This window comes from Sapajus apella, unplaced genomic scaffold (genome assembly GCF_009761245.1).
Source record: "Sapajus apella isolate SASKATOON/1434 unplaced genomic scaffold, GSC_monkey_1.0 scaffold2, whole genome shotgun sequence".
Classification (NCBI taxonomy): domain Eukaryota; kingdom Metazoa; phylum Chordata; class Mammalia; order Primates; family Cebidae; genus Sapajus; species Sapajus apella.
Genome location: NW_022436942.1, coordinates 70,521,913 through 70,540,502, shown reverse-complemented (window position 1 = coordinate 70,540,502; position 18,590 = coordinate 70,521,913). Strand labels below are relative to the sequence as shown.

The 18,590-nt window shown below is 43.3% G+C and overlaps 1 protein-coding gene across 4 annotated transcripts in view; it reads right to left on the bottom strand.

Moving 5' to 3' along the window:
* PTPN11 (protein tyrosine phosphatase non-receptor type 11) overlaps window positions 1-18,590 on the bottom strand; it is a 97,418-nt gene that overhangs the window by 61,122 nt on the left and 17,706 nt on the right. For 2 of the 4 annotated variants that reach the window (XM_032240238.1, XM_032240256.1), the window contains exons 2-6: window positions 13,461-13,583; window positions 7,698-7,892; window positions 4,842-5,034; window positions 3,190-3,306; window positions 1,821-1,934 (exon numbers count right to left, since the gene is read on the bottom strand). In XM_032240238.1, the coding sequence (XP_032096129.1) occupies window positions 1,821-1,934; window positions 3,190-3,306; window positions 4,842-5,034; window positions 7,698-7,892; window positions 13,461-13,583 (742 nt within the window). The remainder of the gene's footprint in view (window positions 1-1,820; window positions 1,935-3,189; window positions 3,307-4,841; window positions 5,035-7,697; window positions 7,893-13,460; window positions 13,584-18,590) is intronic. The other 2 variants (XM_032240266.1, XM_032240245.1) reach the window with 1 other exon arrangement.

Below are 18,590 nucleotides of genomic sequence, written 5' to 3'. Positions count from 1 at the left end.
AAATGATGTAAACATGAGTTAAATGTAAATACTCATTCAACAAACATTTATGGAGTTTCTGTTGTATACCAGGCACTATGCTAGGTGCTGGAAACAACTGCAAAGGTAAATATTCCAGAATCATTGTTTTTGAAGTTTTCTGTCAAATGGATGACGAGAAAATGAAAGAGATCACATTATCAATGGGTAAGTGACATAGAAAAGTGTAACCGGAACACAGCACATTCCCATCAGGGACATTCTCCAACCCAAGTTAGTTTCAGGAAAAAAATCAATTTACTTAAAGTCAGGAAACAACAGATCCTAGAGACGATATGGAGAAATAGGAAGGCTTTTACACGGTTGGAGTCTAAATTAGTTCAACCATTGTGGAAGACAGTGTGGCAATTCCTCAAGGATCTAGAACTAGAAATACCATTTGACCCAGCAATCCCATTACTGGGTATATACCCAAAGGATTATAAATCATTCTACTATAAAGATACATGCACACACATGTTTATTACAGCACTATTTACAATAGCAAAGACTTGAAACCAACCCAAATGCCCATCAATGATAGACTGAATAAAGAAAACGTGGCACATATACACCATGGAATACTATGCAGCCATAAAAAAGAATGAGTTCATATCCATTGCAGGGTCATGGATGAAGCTGGAAACCATCATTCTTAGCAAACTAACACAGGAACAGAAAACCAAACATCACATGTTCTCACTCATAAGTGGGAGCTGAACAATGAGAACACATGGACACAGGGAGGAGAACATCACACACACTGTCAGGATGCAGGAGGGAAGGAAAGGGAGAGCATCAGGACAAATACCTAACATATAAGGGGCTTGAAACCTAGATGATGGGTTGATATGTGCAGCAAACCACCATGTCACATGTATACCCATGTAACAAACCTCTACTTTCTGTACATGTATCCCAGAACCTAAAGTATAATAAACAAAACTAATTTTTTAAAAAATCAGTTCACTTAACTTACCAGAGTTATCAATTTGAACTCTGAAATTAAAGCCACCATATTTGGCAAGTCAAGGCAGGTGGATCACTTGAGCCCAAGGGTTCAAAACCAGCCTGGGCAACATTGCAAAACCCCATCTCTACAAAAAAATACAAAAATTAGACAGGCATGGTGTCATGTGCCTGTACTCCCAGCTACTCAGGAAGCTGAAGCAGGAGGATCACTTGGGCCCAAGAGTTCAAGACCAGCCTGTGGAACACTGTAAAACATCATCTCTACTAAAAATACAAAAATTAGCCGGGCATGGTGGCATGTGCCTATAGTCCCAGCTACTCAGGAGGCTGAGGTGGGAGGATCACTTGAGCCCAGGAAGGTCAAGGCTGTAGTGAGCCGAAATTACACCACTACACTCCAGCTTCAGCGACAGAGCGAGACCCTGTCTCCAAAAAAAAGCCACCGCAAGGTGTTTCTTTTACTCACACTCATTTGCTGCACTAAAGCTATAGATTCTTTCTAAAGACCCCAGTGCATGTTGGAAATCTTCCAGAGAAATTAGATCCTCTTGTTTCTTTGAGATTTTGCCACCAGTCCAAACCAAAAGAGCCAAATGGAGCTGTTGGCGCATCCACTGACTACTCATTGCCAACTCCCTTCCCTCAGAACACAATGCTCTTCTATTTCGAAGAAGCCCTCTCAGCAACTTGTTCCACGTCAATCAATGGCCGAATTTAAAAAAGAACATCAGTTTCAAGTCTCTCAGGTCCAATTCCAAACACAAGACCAACTTCTCCTTCACTAAAAATAGGACATAACAACTCACGTAAAAACAGTTTTAATAACTTACCTCAAACTCTTCCCAAAAGCCTTGTTTGACTTTATCTGTAGTCTCAGCTAATTTGCTTAGTTCTCGAACTCTGCTTTCTATTTCAGCAGCGTTTATACGAGTCGTGTTAAGGGGCTGATCAAATACGACAGTTGATGTAAAATAAAGAAAACATTACAGAAAAGAGTGTTAATGCAAAAAAAAAAAAAAAAAAAAACTTCTATGTTGATATTCATAAAGGCAAGGACAGAGGGTTCGTAGGACCATATAATTTACAATAAAAGTTTTCAAATAGTTTCACTTTCTTTTGTTCTACCAGGAAATTTCTCTTTCTTCAGTCTCCACGTACGCTTACTTTACTCTACTGATATAAATTTAAGCCTATTTTTCTTTATCAATAGACCACAACATTATTTAGAGATATTATATCATTTGCCACTATCACAAAGGTGAACTCTGAAATAGCAACAATGCCAAAGTGAACAAGTGAGGTTACCTAAAGGTAACCAGAAGTAGATCAATAATGAAAACTTGCTTTAAAACTCCGTATTGCCTTAGGCCAGGCGCAGTGGCTCATGCCTTAGCCTTTGGGAGGCTAAGGCGGGCAGATCACTTGAGGTCAGGAGCTCAAGACCAGCCTGGCTAACATGATGAAACCCTGTCTCTTCAAAAATACAAAAACTGACTGGGTGTGGTGGTACCACCTATCATCCCAGCTACTGAGGAAGCTGAAGCAAGAAAATCTCTTGAATCCAGGATGCAGAGGCAGTGAGCTGAGAACGCGCCACTGTACTCCAGCCTGGGTAACAGAGCAAAACTCCATCTCAAAACAAACAAACAAACCCTCTGTAAAGTCTTTTACAGATAAATATGGGAATTATATAAATCTGGAATATGTTTCCAAGTACTATAGGAGGAAGCCAGTGAGTGAAGTCATAAGAAGAAAGATTTAGGGCCGGGTGCAGTGGCTCACACCTGTAATCCCAGCCCTTTGGGAGGCCAAGGTGGGTAGATCACCCGAGGTCAGGAATTCAAGACCAGTCTGGCCAACATGGTGAAATCCAATTTCTATTAAAAATACAAAAATTAGCCAGGCATGGTGGTGGGTGCCCGTAGTCCCAGCTACTCAGGAGACTGAGACAGGAGAATCACTTGAACCCAGGAAGCAGAGGTTGCAGTGAACCAAGACTGTATCACTGCACACTCCAGACTGGGTGACACAGTGAGACTCTGCTGCAAAAAAAAAAAAAAAGAGTTGATCATGAGTTGAAGCTGTGATGGGTACATGGAAGCTGATGACACTACTCTGTCTACCTCTGTATGTTTGCAAAATTCTCTATTAGGGTTTTAAGTTTTTAAGGAGAAAGCTTGAGCTTTCCAATCCACTCACCTGCTTGAGTTGTAGTACTGTACCCAATGTTTCCACCATAGGATTCTTCTTGTAATGTTCCACAAGATCTGTCAAAGAATCAAACCGTTCTCCTCCACCAACATCGTATTTCAGTTCCTTTCAAGTTAAACAGATGACATTTATTATTTGTTACCCTTATGTTACATTAGTGTTTTCAAGCACTCTCATGTTCACTGCAGCATTATTCACAACAGCCAGCATATGGAGACAACTTAAATGTCCATCAAAAAATAGACAATAGGCTGGGTGCAATGGCTCATGCCCATAATCCCAGCACTTTGGGAGGCCAAGGTGGGGAGATCACTTGAGGTCAGGAGTTCAAGACCAGCTTGGCCAACATGGTGAAACCCCATCTCCACTAAAAACACAAAAGGCACAGTGGTGGGCACCTGTAATCCCAACTACTCAGGAGGCTGAGGCACAGGGATTGCCTGGGCCCAGGAGGCAGAGGTTGCAGCAAGCCAACTGCACCTCAGCCTGGGCAACAGAGTTAGACTCCAACTCAAAACAAAAGATAAATAATAGCCGGGCGCGGTGGCTCAAGCCTGTAATCCCAGCACTTTGGGAGGCCGAGGCGGGTGGATCACGAGGTCAAGAGATCGAGACCATCCTGGTCAACATGGTGAAACCCCGTCTCTACTAAAAATACAAAACATTAGCTGGGCATGGTGGTGTGTGCCTGTAATCCCAGCTACTCAGGAGGCTGAGGCAGGAGAATTGCCTGAACCCAGGAGGCGGAGGTTGCAGTGAGCCGAGATCGCGCCATTGCACTCCAGCCTGGGTAACAAGAGCGAGACTCCGTCTCAAAAAAAAAAAAAAAAGATAAATAATAAAAACGTGGTGCGTGTATATAAATATACTAAAAGTATAAATATACTCAATATACTAGTATCATAAGTATAACAGTAAATATGCTAATATGGTAACTATATTAATATACTAAAGTATAATAAAAACATAGACAACCTTGACTAAGTGAGCAAAAAAAATCTGACTTTGGACCACGCACAGTGGCTCGCACCTGTAATCCTAACACTTTGGGAGGTTGAAGTGAGCAGGCCTCTTGAGCCCTAGTTCAAGACCACCCTAGACAGTATGGTGAAAACACCATCTCTACAAGAAATACAAACACTAGCTAAGCATAGTGACACACACCTGTAGCCCCAGCTACCCAAGAAGCTGAAGGAAGATCGACTGAGCCCAGGGAGGTTGAGGCTGCAGTTAGCCATGACCATATCACTGCACTCCAGCCTGGGTGATAGAGGAAGACCCAGTCTCAAATGAATAAGTCAGTAAATAATGAATGAAAGAAAGAGAGAAAGAGAAACAAACAAACAAACAAAGAGAAAAGGAAAGAAGGAAGGAAAAGAAAGAAAATCTGACTTTAAGTGTAATGGGGTCTGTCCTCTTCCAGCAGAAAAATCACCCAAAGATTTGGGTCACCATACCCAACAGGGTGAAACCCCATCTCTAGGTGACAGAGCAAGACCCTGTCTCAAAAAAAGAAGGAAAGAAAGAAATGTTTTTAAAAAGACAATTTGACTTTGAATGTAATGGTGTCTGTCTTCTTTCAGCAGAAACATCACCCAAAGACAACATCTTGCCAGACCCATAGTTCAACTGAGATGTACCTGACAGCGAATCATGACATGGGTCACTTTAGACTTGCCGTCATTGCTCTCCCCTTTGTCATCACCGGTGCGCACGGAGAGAACAAAATCTCCAGGGTGGCTCTGGCTCTCTCGTACAAGAAAGCTACCATGCTTTCCTTTTTCAGTTAATAATTTCTCTGCTTCTTTCCCAGAGAGGTGTCCGTGAAACCACCTAAATTTTTTTAAAAATAAAAAAGAATTTAGTTCTGCCGTGGGTTCATGTTGTTCTTTCACAAAATTACTATATATAGTCAGCTCTCCTAAATACAATTAAAAAATAGACACATTCCTCCAAAGGATTGATCAATCCCACCTGAGACAGAAAATGTACATCCCATGCAGGCAGGAAAAACCGCAAAGATGGTAAGAATGACCACTAATGTTACAGCACAGATTTTACAGTAAAAAGAAAAAAAAATGACCACTAAACTTAAGTGAGTCCACAGTCCTTTACAGACAAATGCCCCCAATCTTTCCTGTTTTCTTTAAAATCACTCCTCTTTTAAAAATGCAATTTGCCATTCATCCATTGCTCAATCTTAAAAGGACTAAACTATTTAATCACAGCCATTTAAAGAAGTTATAAGCCAGGCACGGTGGCTTATGCCTGTAATCCCAACACTTTGGAAGGCCAAGGCAGGAGGATCGCTTGAGGCCAGGAATTCAAGAGCAGTCTGGGCAACATAGTGAAATCCTTGTCTCTAAGAAAAAATTAAAAATTAGCCTGGCATAGTGGTATGTGCCTATAATCTCAGCTACACAGAAGGCTGAGGCAGGAGGAACACTTGAGTCCAGGAAGTCGAGGCTGCAGAGAGCTATGATCATGCCACTGCACTCCAGCTTGGGTGACAAGCAAGACCCTGTCTCAAAAAAAAAAAAAAAAAAAAGGCAGGTGGAAGTGATGGCTCATGCCTGTTAATCCCAGCACTCAGAAAGCCAAAGTGAGTGGATCATCTGAGGTCAGGAGTTCAAGACCAGCCTGACCAACATGGTGAAACCCCATCTCTGCTAAAAATACAAAATTAGCTGAGTGTGCCTGCAATCCCAGCTATGCAGGAGGCTGAAGCAGAAGAATCACTTGAACTCAGGAGGCAGAGGTTGCAGTGAGCCGAGATGGTGCCATTGCACTCCAGCTTGGGTGACAAGAGCGATACTGCATCTCAAAAAAAATAAATCAATAATTTTTTAAAAGTCAAAATAAAGAAGTTATGATAAAAAGTTATAATAGAGGCAGGCACGGTGGCTCACACCTATTATCTCAGCACTTCGAGAGGCTGAGGTGGCCAGATCACCTGAAGTCAGGTGTTCGAGACCTCCCCAGCCAACATGACAAAACCCTGTCTCTACTAAAACACAAAAATTAACTGGGCATGGTGGCACGTGCCTGTAGGCCCAGCTACTCAGGAGGCGGAGGCAAGAGAATCACTTGAACCAGGAGGCGGAGGTTGTAGTGAGCCAAGATTGCACCACTGCACTCCAGCCTGGGTGACAGAGTGAAACTCTATCTCGAAAAAAAAAAAAAAGAAAGAAAGAAAAAATTGTAATAGAGACATTTTAAATGTTTGTCCTTGCTTTGGCATAGGAACACTCAAAAAGGATCTTCATTATAAGTTAATTGAAGCATTCCAACCTTTTCCACATATACAAACTATACTACAACAGCCTCCAGTGTCTTTGGGCTATATCTGGGTGATCATCTCAAACTGTGAAATGCACATAAGACTTGGAGTAAAAATGAGGGATTTTGCTAAAAATATGAATTCCCAGGCTCCAACCAGCAATATCAATACACTTAAGTCTGAATGAGGCCCAGGAATCTGCATTTTAAACAGCACATCAGACAGTCCTGATGTAGGTATCCAAGGCCATCCAAGGACAGACTTTGAGACAATCCTGCTCCATGTTACTATGGGAAACAATTTAACACAGTGCTATTAATAAAGTGGCTTTTTCCCTCAGGATCTTGGTCAGAAAGCAAACACTATCATGGCAGGTGGTGTTAATGGTTCATCATCAAAGGAATAAACTTTGAGTTACTTTTCTTCCACACACAAATAAAAGCAACAAAATTTAGAAATAAACTGCACAGAGCTGGCAGACAGCCTTTTGCCTGAAGCTACAGTGGTAGCTAGAGAAACAAATTATCAGCACATAATAGCATTGACATAAAGGTGTAAGCTGAAAAATCATACCTGAAGACACAAAATATACAAACCAATTAAGAGATTCTGAATTTGCACCAAGTCAGAGAGAAGATTGGGAATGTACAAAACGAATACAATCAATAAATAAGTCAAGCCCATGCTTTCATCAGCCTAGTTCCAACACAAGGGGAAAGACCTCTAAAATAACACAATTCTCTCTAAGCACGGTCATTCTCACATAATTGTGGATGTAACATTAAAAGAACTGATGAAAAAGCTGATCCTCAGTTCTCTGCTTTTCTGCTTCTGAGCTTAAACTGACATCTGTTGGTGGCACTGCTGAATAACTGGTCAAGAGCCACCACAGAGAACTGCTGCTATTTTTGTGTCTCCGGTATCATTTGTTTTCCTCTAATAACTCTCAAAGATTATCCACTGAAGTTCACTAAGTCTTAAAACTCATGCATGTACCATTTATATGCAGGAATAGCATGCAACCCCTATAGGATAAGTGTAAGCAACACAAATTGAAGTTTTTGCAAAAAAAAAAAAAGGGTACTCTGAGAATAATTTGATGTCACTAGTCTTACTTTATTAATTCTTTAAAGATGACAGCTCAAAAACCAGTCACAAGCCTTGGAGTCAGAGAGTCATAAGCAGCAGACTTTGTGATCACTAAAATGTTACTGACCTTTCAGAGGTAGGATCTGCACAGTTCAGAGGATATTTAAGCTCAATAACATCTCCATTCTTCTCTTTTAATTGCCCATGATGTTCCATGTAATACTGGACCAACTCAGCCAAAGTGGCAAACTTCTCCCCTCCATACAGGTCATAGTAATCACCAGTGTTCTGAATCTTGATGTGGGTGACAGCTCCATTTCTTCTAAAATAGTCCATTGGAAGGGGAGGTAAGGGAACAAATAAAGAGTTACACCAGTAAAATCAGATCTCATGTTCCATGTCAGATTTCACCTAAATGTTGAAAGAAACCCAAGGAACGAATTTACCCACTCCCTGTAAGAAATACAATGGGTGAAATAACCACACCATCAGCCAACTCAACACAAAGGTCTTTATTACTTTCTTTACCTTGTATATCTTCTATTTTGAATGACTGGCCTATCAGATTGCAGATATTAAGTGACAATAACTGTTCTCATCATTAACTAATCAAAGTCATGTATAATTAAAGTCAAAATTAAACATACACTTACTTTGTAATCCAGCAAATCCACCCCTAAGTATTTTGCCCAAAAGAAACAAAACCGTATAGCTACCAAAACACTTATACAGGCTGAGCATGGTGGCTCACGCCTGTAACCCTAGCATTTTGGGAGTCAGAGGTGGGTGGATCACACAGTCGGGCATTCAAGACCAGCCTGCCAACGTGGCAAAACCCCATCTATATTAAAAATACAAAAATTAGCCACACACCCCGAAGGTGAAGGTTGTAATAAGCCGAGATGTGCTACCACGCTCCAGCCTGCGCGACAGAGCGAGGCTCTGTCTCAAAAAAAACACTTGTACAAAAATACTGTCACTTCATTCATAATAGAAAAAAATATTGTTTTTTAATCATAAATGTATAGTGCTACATTAGTATTCATACAATAGAATACTATGCATTCCAAATATTGCTGCATTAGTATTCATAAAATGGAATACTAATGTAGCAATTAAAAAAAAACATTGAAGGCTGGGCTGGTGGCTCATGCCTGTAATCCCAGCACTTTGGGAGGCTGAGGTGGGCAGATCACCTGAGGTCAGGAGACCAGCCTGACCAATATGGTAAAACCCCATCTTTAAAATAAATAAATAAATAAATAACAACATGGATAAATCTCAAAAACATTATGTTTAGGAAAAGCAACCAGACACGAAAAAATATATACTATTTGTATTCATCTATGTAACATATAAGCAAAACTAGTCTATGGGGATAGAAATGAGAAGAATGGGTGCCTCTTGGACTGAAGACGACTGGAAAGGGACACAGAGGAACTCTCCATGGTGATGGAAATATTATATATTTTGATCAGGGTGTTGGTAACATGAATGAATACATTTATCAGAACTCATTTTAGGCCAGACATGGTCGCTCACACCTGTAATCCTAGCACTTTGGGAGGCTGAGGTAGGCTGACTGCCTGAGTTCAGGAGTTCGAGACCTGCCTGGGCAACATGGCATAACTCTGCCTCTACTAAAAATATAAAACTTAGCCAGGTGTGGTGGCGCATGCCTGTAGTCCCAGCTACTCGGGAGGCTGCAGAATGAGACTCACTTGAACCCAGGAGGCAGAGACTGCAGTGAGCTGAGACAGCGCCACTTCACTCCAGTCTGGGTGACAAAGTGAAACTCTGTCTTAAAAAAAAAAACATCTAGCTGGGCGCGGTGGCTCAAGCCTGTAATCCCAGCACTTTGGGAGGCCGAGGCGGGTGGATCACGAGGTCAAGAGATCGAGACCATCCTGGTCAGCACGGTGAAACCCCGTCTCTACTAAAAATACAAAAAATTAGCTGGGCATGGTGGCGCGTGCCTGTAATCCCAGCTACTCAGGAGGCTGAGGCAGGAGAATTGCCTGAACTGAGGAGGCGAAGGTTGCGGTGAGCCGAGATCGCGCCATTGCACTCCAGCCTGGGTAACAAGAGCGAAACTCCGTCCCAAAAAAAAAAAAAAAACATCTAATTTCACTAGCTGGGTGTGATGGCATACACCTCTAGTAGCAGCTACTTGGAAGAATGAGGCTGGAGGATCACTTGAGCCCAGGAATTGGAGGCCAGCCTGGGTAACATACCAAGATATTGTCTCAAAAAAAAAATTAATTAGTTAAAAAAAAAAAAAAAAAAAAAGAACCATGCAAGAGGATTGCTTAAGGCTAGGAGTTCAAGGCTATAATACCCTATGATCACATCTAGGAAAAGACATTGCATTCCAGCCTGGGCAACATAGCAAGACCCCAACACAATGTAAACAAAAAAACAAAAGCCTCATCTCACTGTACATTTAAGATACTATATATGATTGTATTTTTTAAAATCATTTTAAAGACACATGTAATGACAGAGTTTCCAACATCAGGTACTGTTATCCCAAAAGCACAAAACAACATATGCAAAAGGTTACTATATTCATTGAGGCATCACATATCATTTAAAAATATTGGACACAACTAAATCGCTACCTGCTGGTGACTGTATACAGAAATTATGAAATGTTCACCCAATAGAGTGCTATGCAGCTGACTGAAAAGATGAGAGAGATCATTAAAAATTTTCAGTAACTGAAAATAATTACAAAGAAATTTTTTTTTTTTTTTTTTTTTTTTTGAGACGGAGTTTCGCTCTTGTTACCCAGGCTGGAGTGCAATGGCGCGATCTCGGCTCACCGCAACCTCCGCCTCCTGGGTTCAGGCAATTCTCCTGCCTCAGCCTCCTGAGTAGCTGGGACTACAGGCACGCAGCACCATGCCCAGCTAATTTTTTGTATTTTAAGTAGAGACGGGGTTTCACCATGTTGACCAGGATGGTCTGGATCTCTTGACCTCGTGATCCACCCGCCTCGGCCTCCCAAAGTGCTGGGATTACAGGCTTGAGCCACCGCGCCCAGCCCAAAGAAATATATTTAATGTTCTACTTGATGTGTAAAAATAAAAGTAAAATAGCAAGAAAAATATGTATTTGCTTATTTTTGTAAAAAGAAATAGGGCCGGACATGGTGGTTCATGCCTATAATCCCAGCACTTTGGGAGGCTGAGGCAGGCAGATCCCTTGAGACCAGGAGTTTGAGATCAGCCTGGACAACATGGTGAAACCACATCTCTACTAAAAATACAAAAATTAACTGGGCGTGGTGGTGTACTCCTGTAATCCCAGCTACTTAGGTGGCTGAGTCACAAAAATCACTTGAACTCAGGAGGCAGAGGTTGCAGTGAGCCAAGATTGCACCACCACACTCCCGCCTGGGCAACAGAGCAAGGCTGTCTCAAAAAAAAAAAAAGGAAAAAGAATGATAAACAAGAAAAAGAACGATATGTCAGTCATAAAAGAATTGTGAAGTGACAACAAAAAAAAAAAAGAAAAAGAAGGATAAATGAGAAATTAATAGAAATGGTTACCTACAAGATGGAAATAGTGTGCAAGGGGGTAGGAGTAAGAATGAGATTTCTCGGGCCAGGCACAATGGTTCACGCCTGTAATCCCAGCACTCTGGGAGGCCAAAGTGGGTGGATCACCTGAGGTCAGGCTTTCAAGACCAGCCTGGCCAACATGGTGAAACCTCATCTCTACTAAAAATATTAAAAATTAGTCAGGTGCAGTGGCGGGCTGTCTCAGGAGGCTGAGATAGAAATGCATGAACACGGGAGGCAGAGGTTGCAGGGAGCTGAGATAGTGCCACTGCACTCCAGTCTGTGCAACACAGCAAGACTCCATCTTAAAAAAAAAAAAAAAAAAATGAGATTTCTCAGGCTGGGTGCAATAGCTCACACCTGTAATCCCAGCACTTTGGGAAGCCAGGGCGGGTGGGTTACTTTAAGGCAGGAGTTCAAGACCGTCCTGGCCAACATGGTGAAACCCAGTGTCTACTAAAAATACAAAAATTAACCAGGTGTGGTGGCACATGCCTGTAACCCCAGCTATTTCGGAGGTTCAGGCAGGAGAATATCTTGAACCCAGGAGGCAGAGGTTGCAGTGAGTCAGGTTTACACCACTGCACTCCAGCCAGGGCAAAAGAATGAGGCTTTGTCTCAAAAAAAAAAAAGGCCAGTGGTGGTGGCTCATGCCTGTAATCCCAGCACTTTGAGAGGCCAAGCCAGGCAGATCATTTGAGGTCATCGGGTGTCCAAGACCAGCCTGGTCAACATGATGAAACCCCATCTCTACTAAAAATATAAACTTTAGCTGGGCGTGGTGGCATGCACCTGTAATCCCAGCTACTTGGGAGGCTGAGGCAGGAGAATCAGTTGAACCCGGGAGGTAGAGGTTTCAGTGAGCCAAGATCACACCATTGCACTCCAGCCTGGGCAAAAAGAGCGGAACTCTTTCTCAAAAAAAAAAAAAACAAAAAAAAAAACAAAATTAGATCTGTATCAACCAGCATAGAGCTCCAAAAAAATTTAAGTTGCAAAATGATACATATATAATAAATCCATGTATATGAGTTTTTAAAACACACAAACCAACTTTATATTGTTCATACACAGTACACATGCAGTATACAACTATAAAAACATGTTCATGAAGAATATATGCCAACCTCTTGGTGGTTTCCTCTGTGGAAATAGGGAGGGAAATGGGCATGGGCAGGGGAACAAAGAGGACCACAACTTCCTCAGTCATGTTTTACTTGTTGATAAAGGAAAGCAAGCTGAAGAAACCCTTAAAAAATATTTTTCTTTTTTTTGAGATGGAGTCTTGCTCTGTCGCCAGGCTGGAGCCAGTGGCATAGTCTCGGCTCACAACAACCTCCGCCGCCCGGGTTCAAGCGATTCTTCTGCCTCAGCCTCCTGAGTAGCTGGGACTACAGGAGCATGCCAAACGCCCGGCTAATTTTTGTATTTTTAGTAGAGACAGGGTTTTACCATGTTGGCCAGGATGGTCTCGATCTCTTGATCTTGTGATCCACCTGCCTCGGCCTCCCAAAGTGCTGGGATTACAGGTGTGAGCCACCACGCCCAACCTAAAAAATATTTTTCTAATTAAGAAATCAACAGAGTCTGATTGTGGTGGCTCACATCTGTAATCCCAACACTTTGGGAGGCTGAGGCAGGAGGGTCACTTGAGGCTAAGAGTTAAAGATCAGACTGGGTAATACAATGAGACCTCATCTCTACAAAAAAATATTGTTTAAAAATGCTGGGCATGGTGGCACAAGCCTGGAGTCCCAGCTACCCAGGAGGCTGAGGCAGGAGGATCACTTGAGCCCAGGAGTTCAAGGCTACAATAAGCTGTGATCACATCACTGCACTCCAGCCTGGACAACAGAGCAAGAGCTTGTCTCAAAAAAAGAAGGCCAGGCTAACGTTTTGGGAGGCCAAGGCAGAAGAACTGCTTGAGGCCAGGAGTTCAAGACCAACCTGGCCAACATTGGAAGATCCCGTCTCTATTTAAAAAATTAAAAAGAAATAAAATTTTAAAAGAAATCAACAGGAGGGGGAAAAAATGCAGAAACCAGGCTCAAGATGTGTGGAACAAGGCTCAAGTACTGGAAGGCTTAGGAACTTCTATGACCTGCTCCAACTCACCTTCCATGAGGTCTCAGTGGGAGAAGAAAGGTCCCACTTATTCCCCTTCTGCTGAATGTCCAGGAGACCACTCCCCAAGCCGGAAGGCAGCCCAGGACTGAGAGAAGGACTTCAAACCTCAAATGCAGGCAACAAGCTGTCCAAGCATGGTTTTACCACTTCCCACCTGGAAAATACTCTCAGGATTCTCTCTTGTAATTCCAACTTACCTAACGGAAAGTGTGAAGTCTCCAGGGTTACTTTTACTAGGCCTTGCCAAAAAACTGCCATCAACTCCTCTTGTCAATAGTAGGTTTTCTGCCTCCACACCAGTGATATTTGGGTGAAACCATCTTAAAAAGAAAGAGTAAGTAATAAAAAACAAGACACTCTGTCAGCACTACTTTCCACATCAGCAGAGCTAAGACGCATTATGAGCAGAATAGCTTTAAAAAGTACAAATCAAGACCCTCCCTGTCCCTTCACCTTCTTCTCCTTGGTCACTGCCTCCCTGCCTTTCCCTTGGTAAGGACCTGGGATTCTACTAGCACAGTAGGTGTGGCAGCGGACACAATCAGAGGGACTGGGGCTGGAGTATTAAGACAGTTCACTAATGGTACCAGGCCCAAGAAAACAGACCATGTGGTCGCAAGGCTGAGCACATGGAATAAGAATAAATAAATTACAGGCCAGGGGCAGTGGCTCATGCCTGTATTCCCAGCACTTTGAGAGGCTGAGGCGGGCAGATCACCTGAGGTGGGCAGTTTGAGAACAGCCTGACCAACACGGAAAAACCCGTCTCTACTAAAAATACAAAATTATCTGGGTATGGTGGCGCATGCCTGTAATCCCAGCTACTCGGGAGGCTGAGGCAGAAGGATCACTTGAACCCAGGAGGTCAAAGTTATAGTGAGCCATGATCACGCCACTGCATCCCAGCCTGGATGACAGAGCAACACCCCATCTCCAAAAAAAAAGAAAAAAAGTAGCCAACTGGATTTGTGAATGGATTACATACAAAACGGAAAAGAAGGAATGGAACAATTGTAACTCCAAGGCAAGGGTTTTGGGCCAAGGCAACTAGAAGATTGAAGGTACAGGTATTGATCGACTTACGACCTATGCAACTTACGACCATTGGACTTTACGACCACAATCACTAGCCACGACTGCTCTGCGTCTGGCAGCGCCAAACGTTGCCCAGCTGGGGTTACGACAGTGCAGACCAGCTTCCGGCAGCACTACCATATCCGTGTGCATATAGCCTACTCAACTTACGACCAGATCGTGTTATGACCGGTCTGTCAGAACCAATCGTGGTCGTAAGCGAGCACTAGCTGTACTGTGTATCAGATGCAGAAAAGGTGGGTAGAGGAAAATCAAATGTTAAACTTGGTACATGTGAAATCTGAGGTACCCACTAGTCCCCAAAGCTTCTGTTACATAGTAAGCAGTAAATATTAGATGCTAACATCATCATAATTTTCATAATAAATATAAGATTTTTTTTTTGAGGTGGAGTCTTGCTCTGTCATCCAGGCTGGAGTGCAGTGATGCAATCTTGGCTCACTGAAACCTCAATCTCCCACCTCAGCCTCCCAAGTAGTTGGGATTACAGGAATGTGCCACCATTCCCAGCAAATTTTTGTATCTTTAATAGAAACGGTTTTCACCATGTTGGCCAGGCTGCTCTCGAACTCCTGGTCTCAAATGATCTGCCCACCTTGGCCTCCCAAAGTGCTGGGATCACAGGCGTGAGCCACTGCACCCAGTCAATGTAAGACTGTTTTGACAATAACTAATCAGAAAATATAAGAATCCAGATGCAGTCTGACTTGAACATCCCTGTTATTGACATAAACTGAAATTTATTTTTAATTTTTTCTTTTTTTTGGACAGAGTCTGAGTCTTTCCCTCAGGCTGGAGTGCAATGTTGTGATCTTGGCTCATTGCAATCTCTGCCTCCTAAGTTTAAGCAATTCTCCTGCCTCAGCCTCCTGAGTAGCGGAGATTACAGCCATGTGCCACCATACCTGGGTAATTTCTGTATTTTTGGTAGAGACGGGGTTTTACCACACTGGCCAGGCTGGTCTTGAATTCTTAACCTCAAGTGATCCGCCCACCTCAGCCTCCCAAAGTGCTGGGATTACAGGCGTGAACAGCCATGCCCAACCTATTTTTAATTTTTTTCAATAGCACCTTATTGGCATTTGGGGGAGGCATCTAAATATCATTCTGAGGCCAGGCGCGGTGGCTCAAGCCTGTAATCCCAGCACTTTGGGAGGCCGAGGCGGGTGGATCACGAGGTCAAGAGATCGAGACCATCCTGGTCAACATGGTGAAACCCCGTCTCTACTAAAACTACAAAAAATTAGCTGGGCATGGTGGCGCATGCCTGTAATCCCAGCTACTCAGGAGGCTGAGGCAGGAGAATTGCCTGAACCCAGGAGGCGGAGGTTGCGGTGAGCCGAGATCGCGCCATTGCACTCCAGCCTGGGTAACAAGAGTGAAACTCCATCTCAAAAAAATAAATAAATAAATATCATTCTGATTAGCTGTCTTAAAGAAAAATTGTTAAGGCTCAGACCAAAATAATGAAATATTCATTTGCTTTTTACTCTCTCTGAGAGCCTGTCAGAAGATTAAGTCTAGGCACAGTGGCTCATGCTTGTAATCCCAGCACTTTGGGAGGCTGAGATGGGCGGACTACCTGAGGTGAGAAGTTTGAGACCAGTCTGACCAACATGGCGAAACCCGGTCTCTACTAAAAATATAAAAATTGCCCAGGCGTGGCGGCACACAGTAATCCCAGCTACTCAGGAGGCTGAGGTAGGAGAATCGCTTGAACCCGGGAGGTGGAGGTTGCAATGAGACGAGATCACGCCACTGCACTTCAGCCTAGGTGACAGAGCGAGACTCTGCCTCAAAAAAAAAATAAAAATAAAAAAGGCCAGGCACGGTGGCTCATGCCTGTAATCCCAACACTTTGTGAGGCCAAGGCAGGTGAATCACAAAGTCAGGAGTTCAAGACCAGCCTGGCCAAGATGGTGAAACTCCATCTCTATTAAAAATACAAAAATTAGCTGGGCGTGATGGCAGGCACCTGTAATCCCAGCTACTCAGGAGGAAGAGAATTGCTTGAACCCGGGAGGCAGAGGTGGCAGTTAGCAGAAATCATGTCACTGCATTCCAGCCTGGGTGACAGAGTAGACTCCATCTCAAAAAAAAAAAAATTGAGACAGAATATCACCCAGGAAAACGTCAACCTCAATTTATGTGATGCCTATTATTCTAACATCCAATACTTTGCATTCAGTATGGTTAAACTATTCAGTTAAAAAAAAAAAAAAAAAAACCCTTCCTTGCAGCTTCTTTGATCTGTGGTTCCCACATAGATGCCCAGAGCTCTAAGAAATCAAAAGTAATGACAATGGGCTTCTAGCTATTTATAATTTTTCAAAAAGGTATAGTAAAACTCTTACATTAAGCTTCAATTTGTCTACCTACATAAGGGAATTAAAATGTCAACTCTCTTCTGCTTTTGGCTGCAAAACAATTATGTTAATTGGGTGTGGCAGTTAGAAACTGAGTGGCATATGTGCCTTCTGCCAAGAGGAAAAAAAAAAATGGAAAACTAATTATTATATAATACAGGTTTGGAGACCAAGTCTTTCAGAATATTGGGTTTATGATCTGTCCTTTTTAAAAAACAAAAAAAAATGCACAGTGGCTCACGCTTGTAATCCCAGCACTTTGGGAGGCCAAGGCAGGTAGATCACCTGAAGTCAGGAGTTCAAGACCAGGCTGGCCAACATGATGAAACCCCACCTCTATTAAAAATACAAAAAAATTAACCAGGTATGGTGGCATGCACCTGTAGTCCCAGCTACTCAGGAGGCTGAGGCAGGAGAATCACCTGAACCTGGGAGGCAAAGTTTACAGTGAGCAGAAATGGTGCCACTGCACTCCAGCCTGAGCGACAGAGCGAGACTCTACCTCAATAAAAAAATAATAGGCCGGGCGCGGTGGCTCATGCCTGTAATCCCAGCACTTTGGGAGGCCGAGGCGGGTGGATCACGAGGTCAAGAGATCGAGATCATCCTGGTCATCATGGAAACCCCGTCTCTACTAAAACTACAAAAAATCAGCTGGGCATGGTGGCGCGTGCCAGTAATCCCAGCTACTCAGGAGGCTGAGGCAGGAGAATTGCCTGAACCCAGGAGGCAGAGGTTGCGGTGAGCCGAGATCGCGCCATTGCACTCCAGCCTGGGTAACAAGAGCGAAACTCCGTCTCAAAAAAAAAATAATAATAATAATAATAATAATAATACAAAAATTAGCTGGGCATAGTGGCTGGTGCTTGTAAACCCAGCTACTTGGGAGGCTGAGGCATGAGAATCATTTGAACCCCAGAGGCAGGGGTCACAGTAAGCTGAAATCACGCCACTGTGCTCTAGTCACAGCAACAGAGCAAGGCTCCATCTCAAAAGTATAATTAAAAAGGCCAGGCATGGTGGCTCACGCCTGTAATCCCAGCATTTTGGGAGGCCGAAGCAGGTGGATCACCTGAGGTCAGGAGACCGGCCTAGCCAAGATGGCAAAACCCCATCTCCACTAAAAAAAAAAAAAAATTAGCTGGGCATGGTGGTATGCACCTGTATCCCAACTAATAGGGAGGCTGAGGAAGAAGATTTGCTGGAACCCAGGGGGCTGAAGTTGCAGTGAGCCAAGATTGGCCACTGCACTCCAGCCAGGGTGACAGAGTGAGACTCCATCTCAAAATATATATATATTTTTTCTTTTTTTCTTAAAAAAGGAACAATCCCTTCCCCAAATGACAGGCTGGGAATCACTAACACGTGGTGGCAAACCCTTAAGGGCAGGGTTTAGACTCTGGTGCCAGGTTGTCTTGGTCTGAATTCCAACTCTCTGTGACCCTGGGCTAGTTATGTAACCTCTCTGTTAAGTCCTATAAAATGGAAAGTGTAATCCCAGCACTTTGGGAGGCCGAGGCGGGCGGATCAAGAGGTCAGGAGATTGAGACCATCCTGGCTAACACTGGGCGCGGTGGCGCTCGCCTGTAGTCCCAGCTACTTGGGAGGCTGAGACAGAAGAATCGCTTAAACCCAGAAGGCAGAGATTGCAGTGAGGCAAGATCACGCCACTCCAGCCTGGGCAACAAGGGCAAGACTTCATCTCAAAAAATAGAAAAAAAATACTAAAATTAGCCAAGTGTGGTGGGATGCACCTGTGGTCTCAGCTGCCCAGGAGGCTGAGGTTTCAATGAGCAGAGATTGCACCTCTATACTCCAGTCTGGGCAACAGAGCAAGGCTTCATCTCAAAAAATAAAAAATAAAAA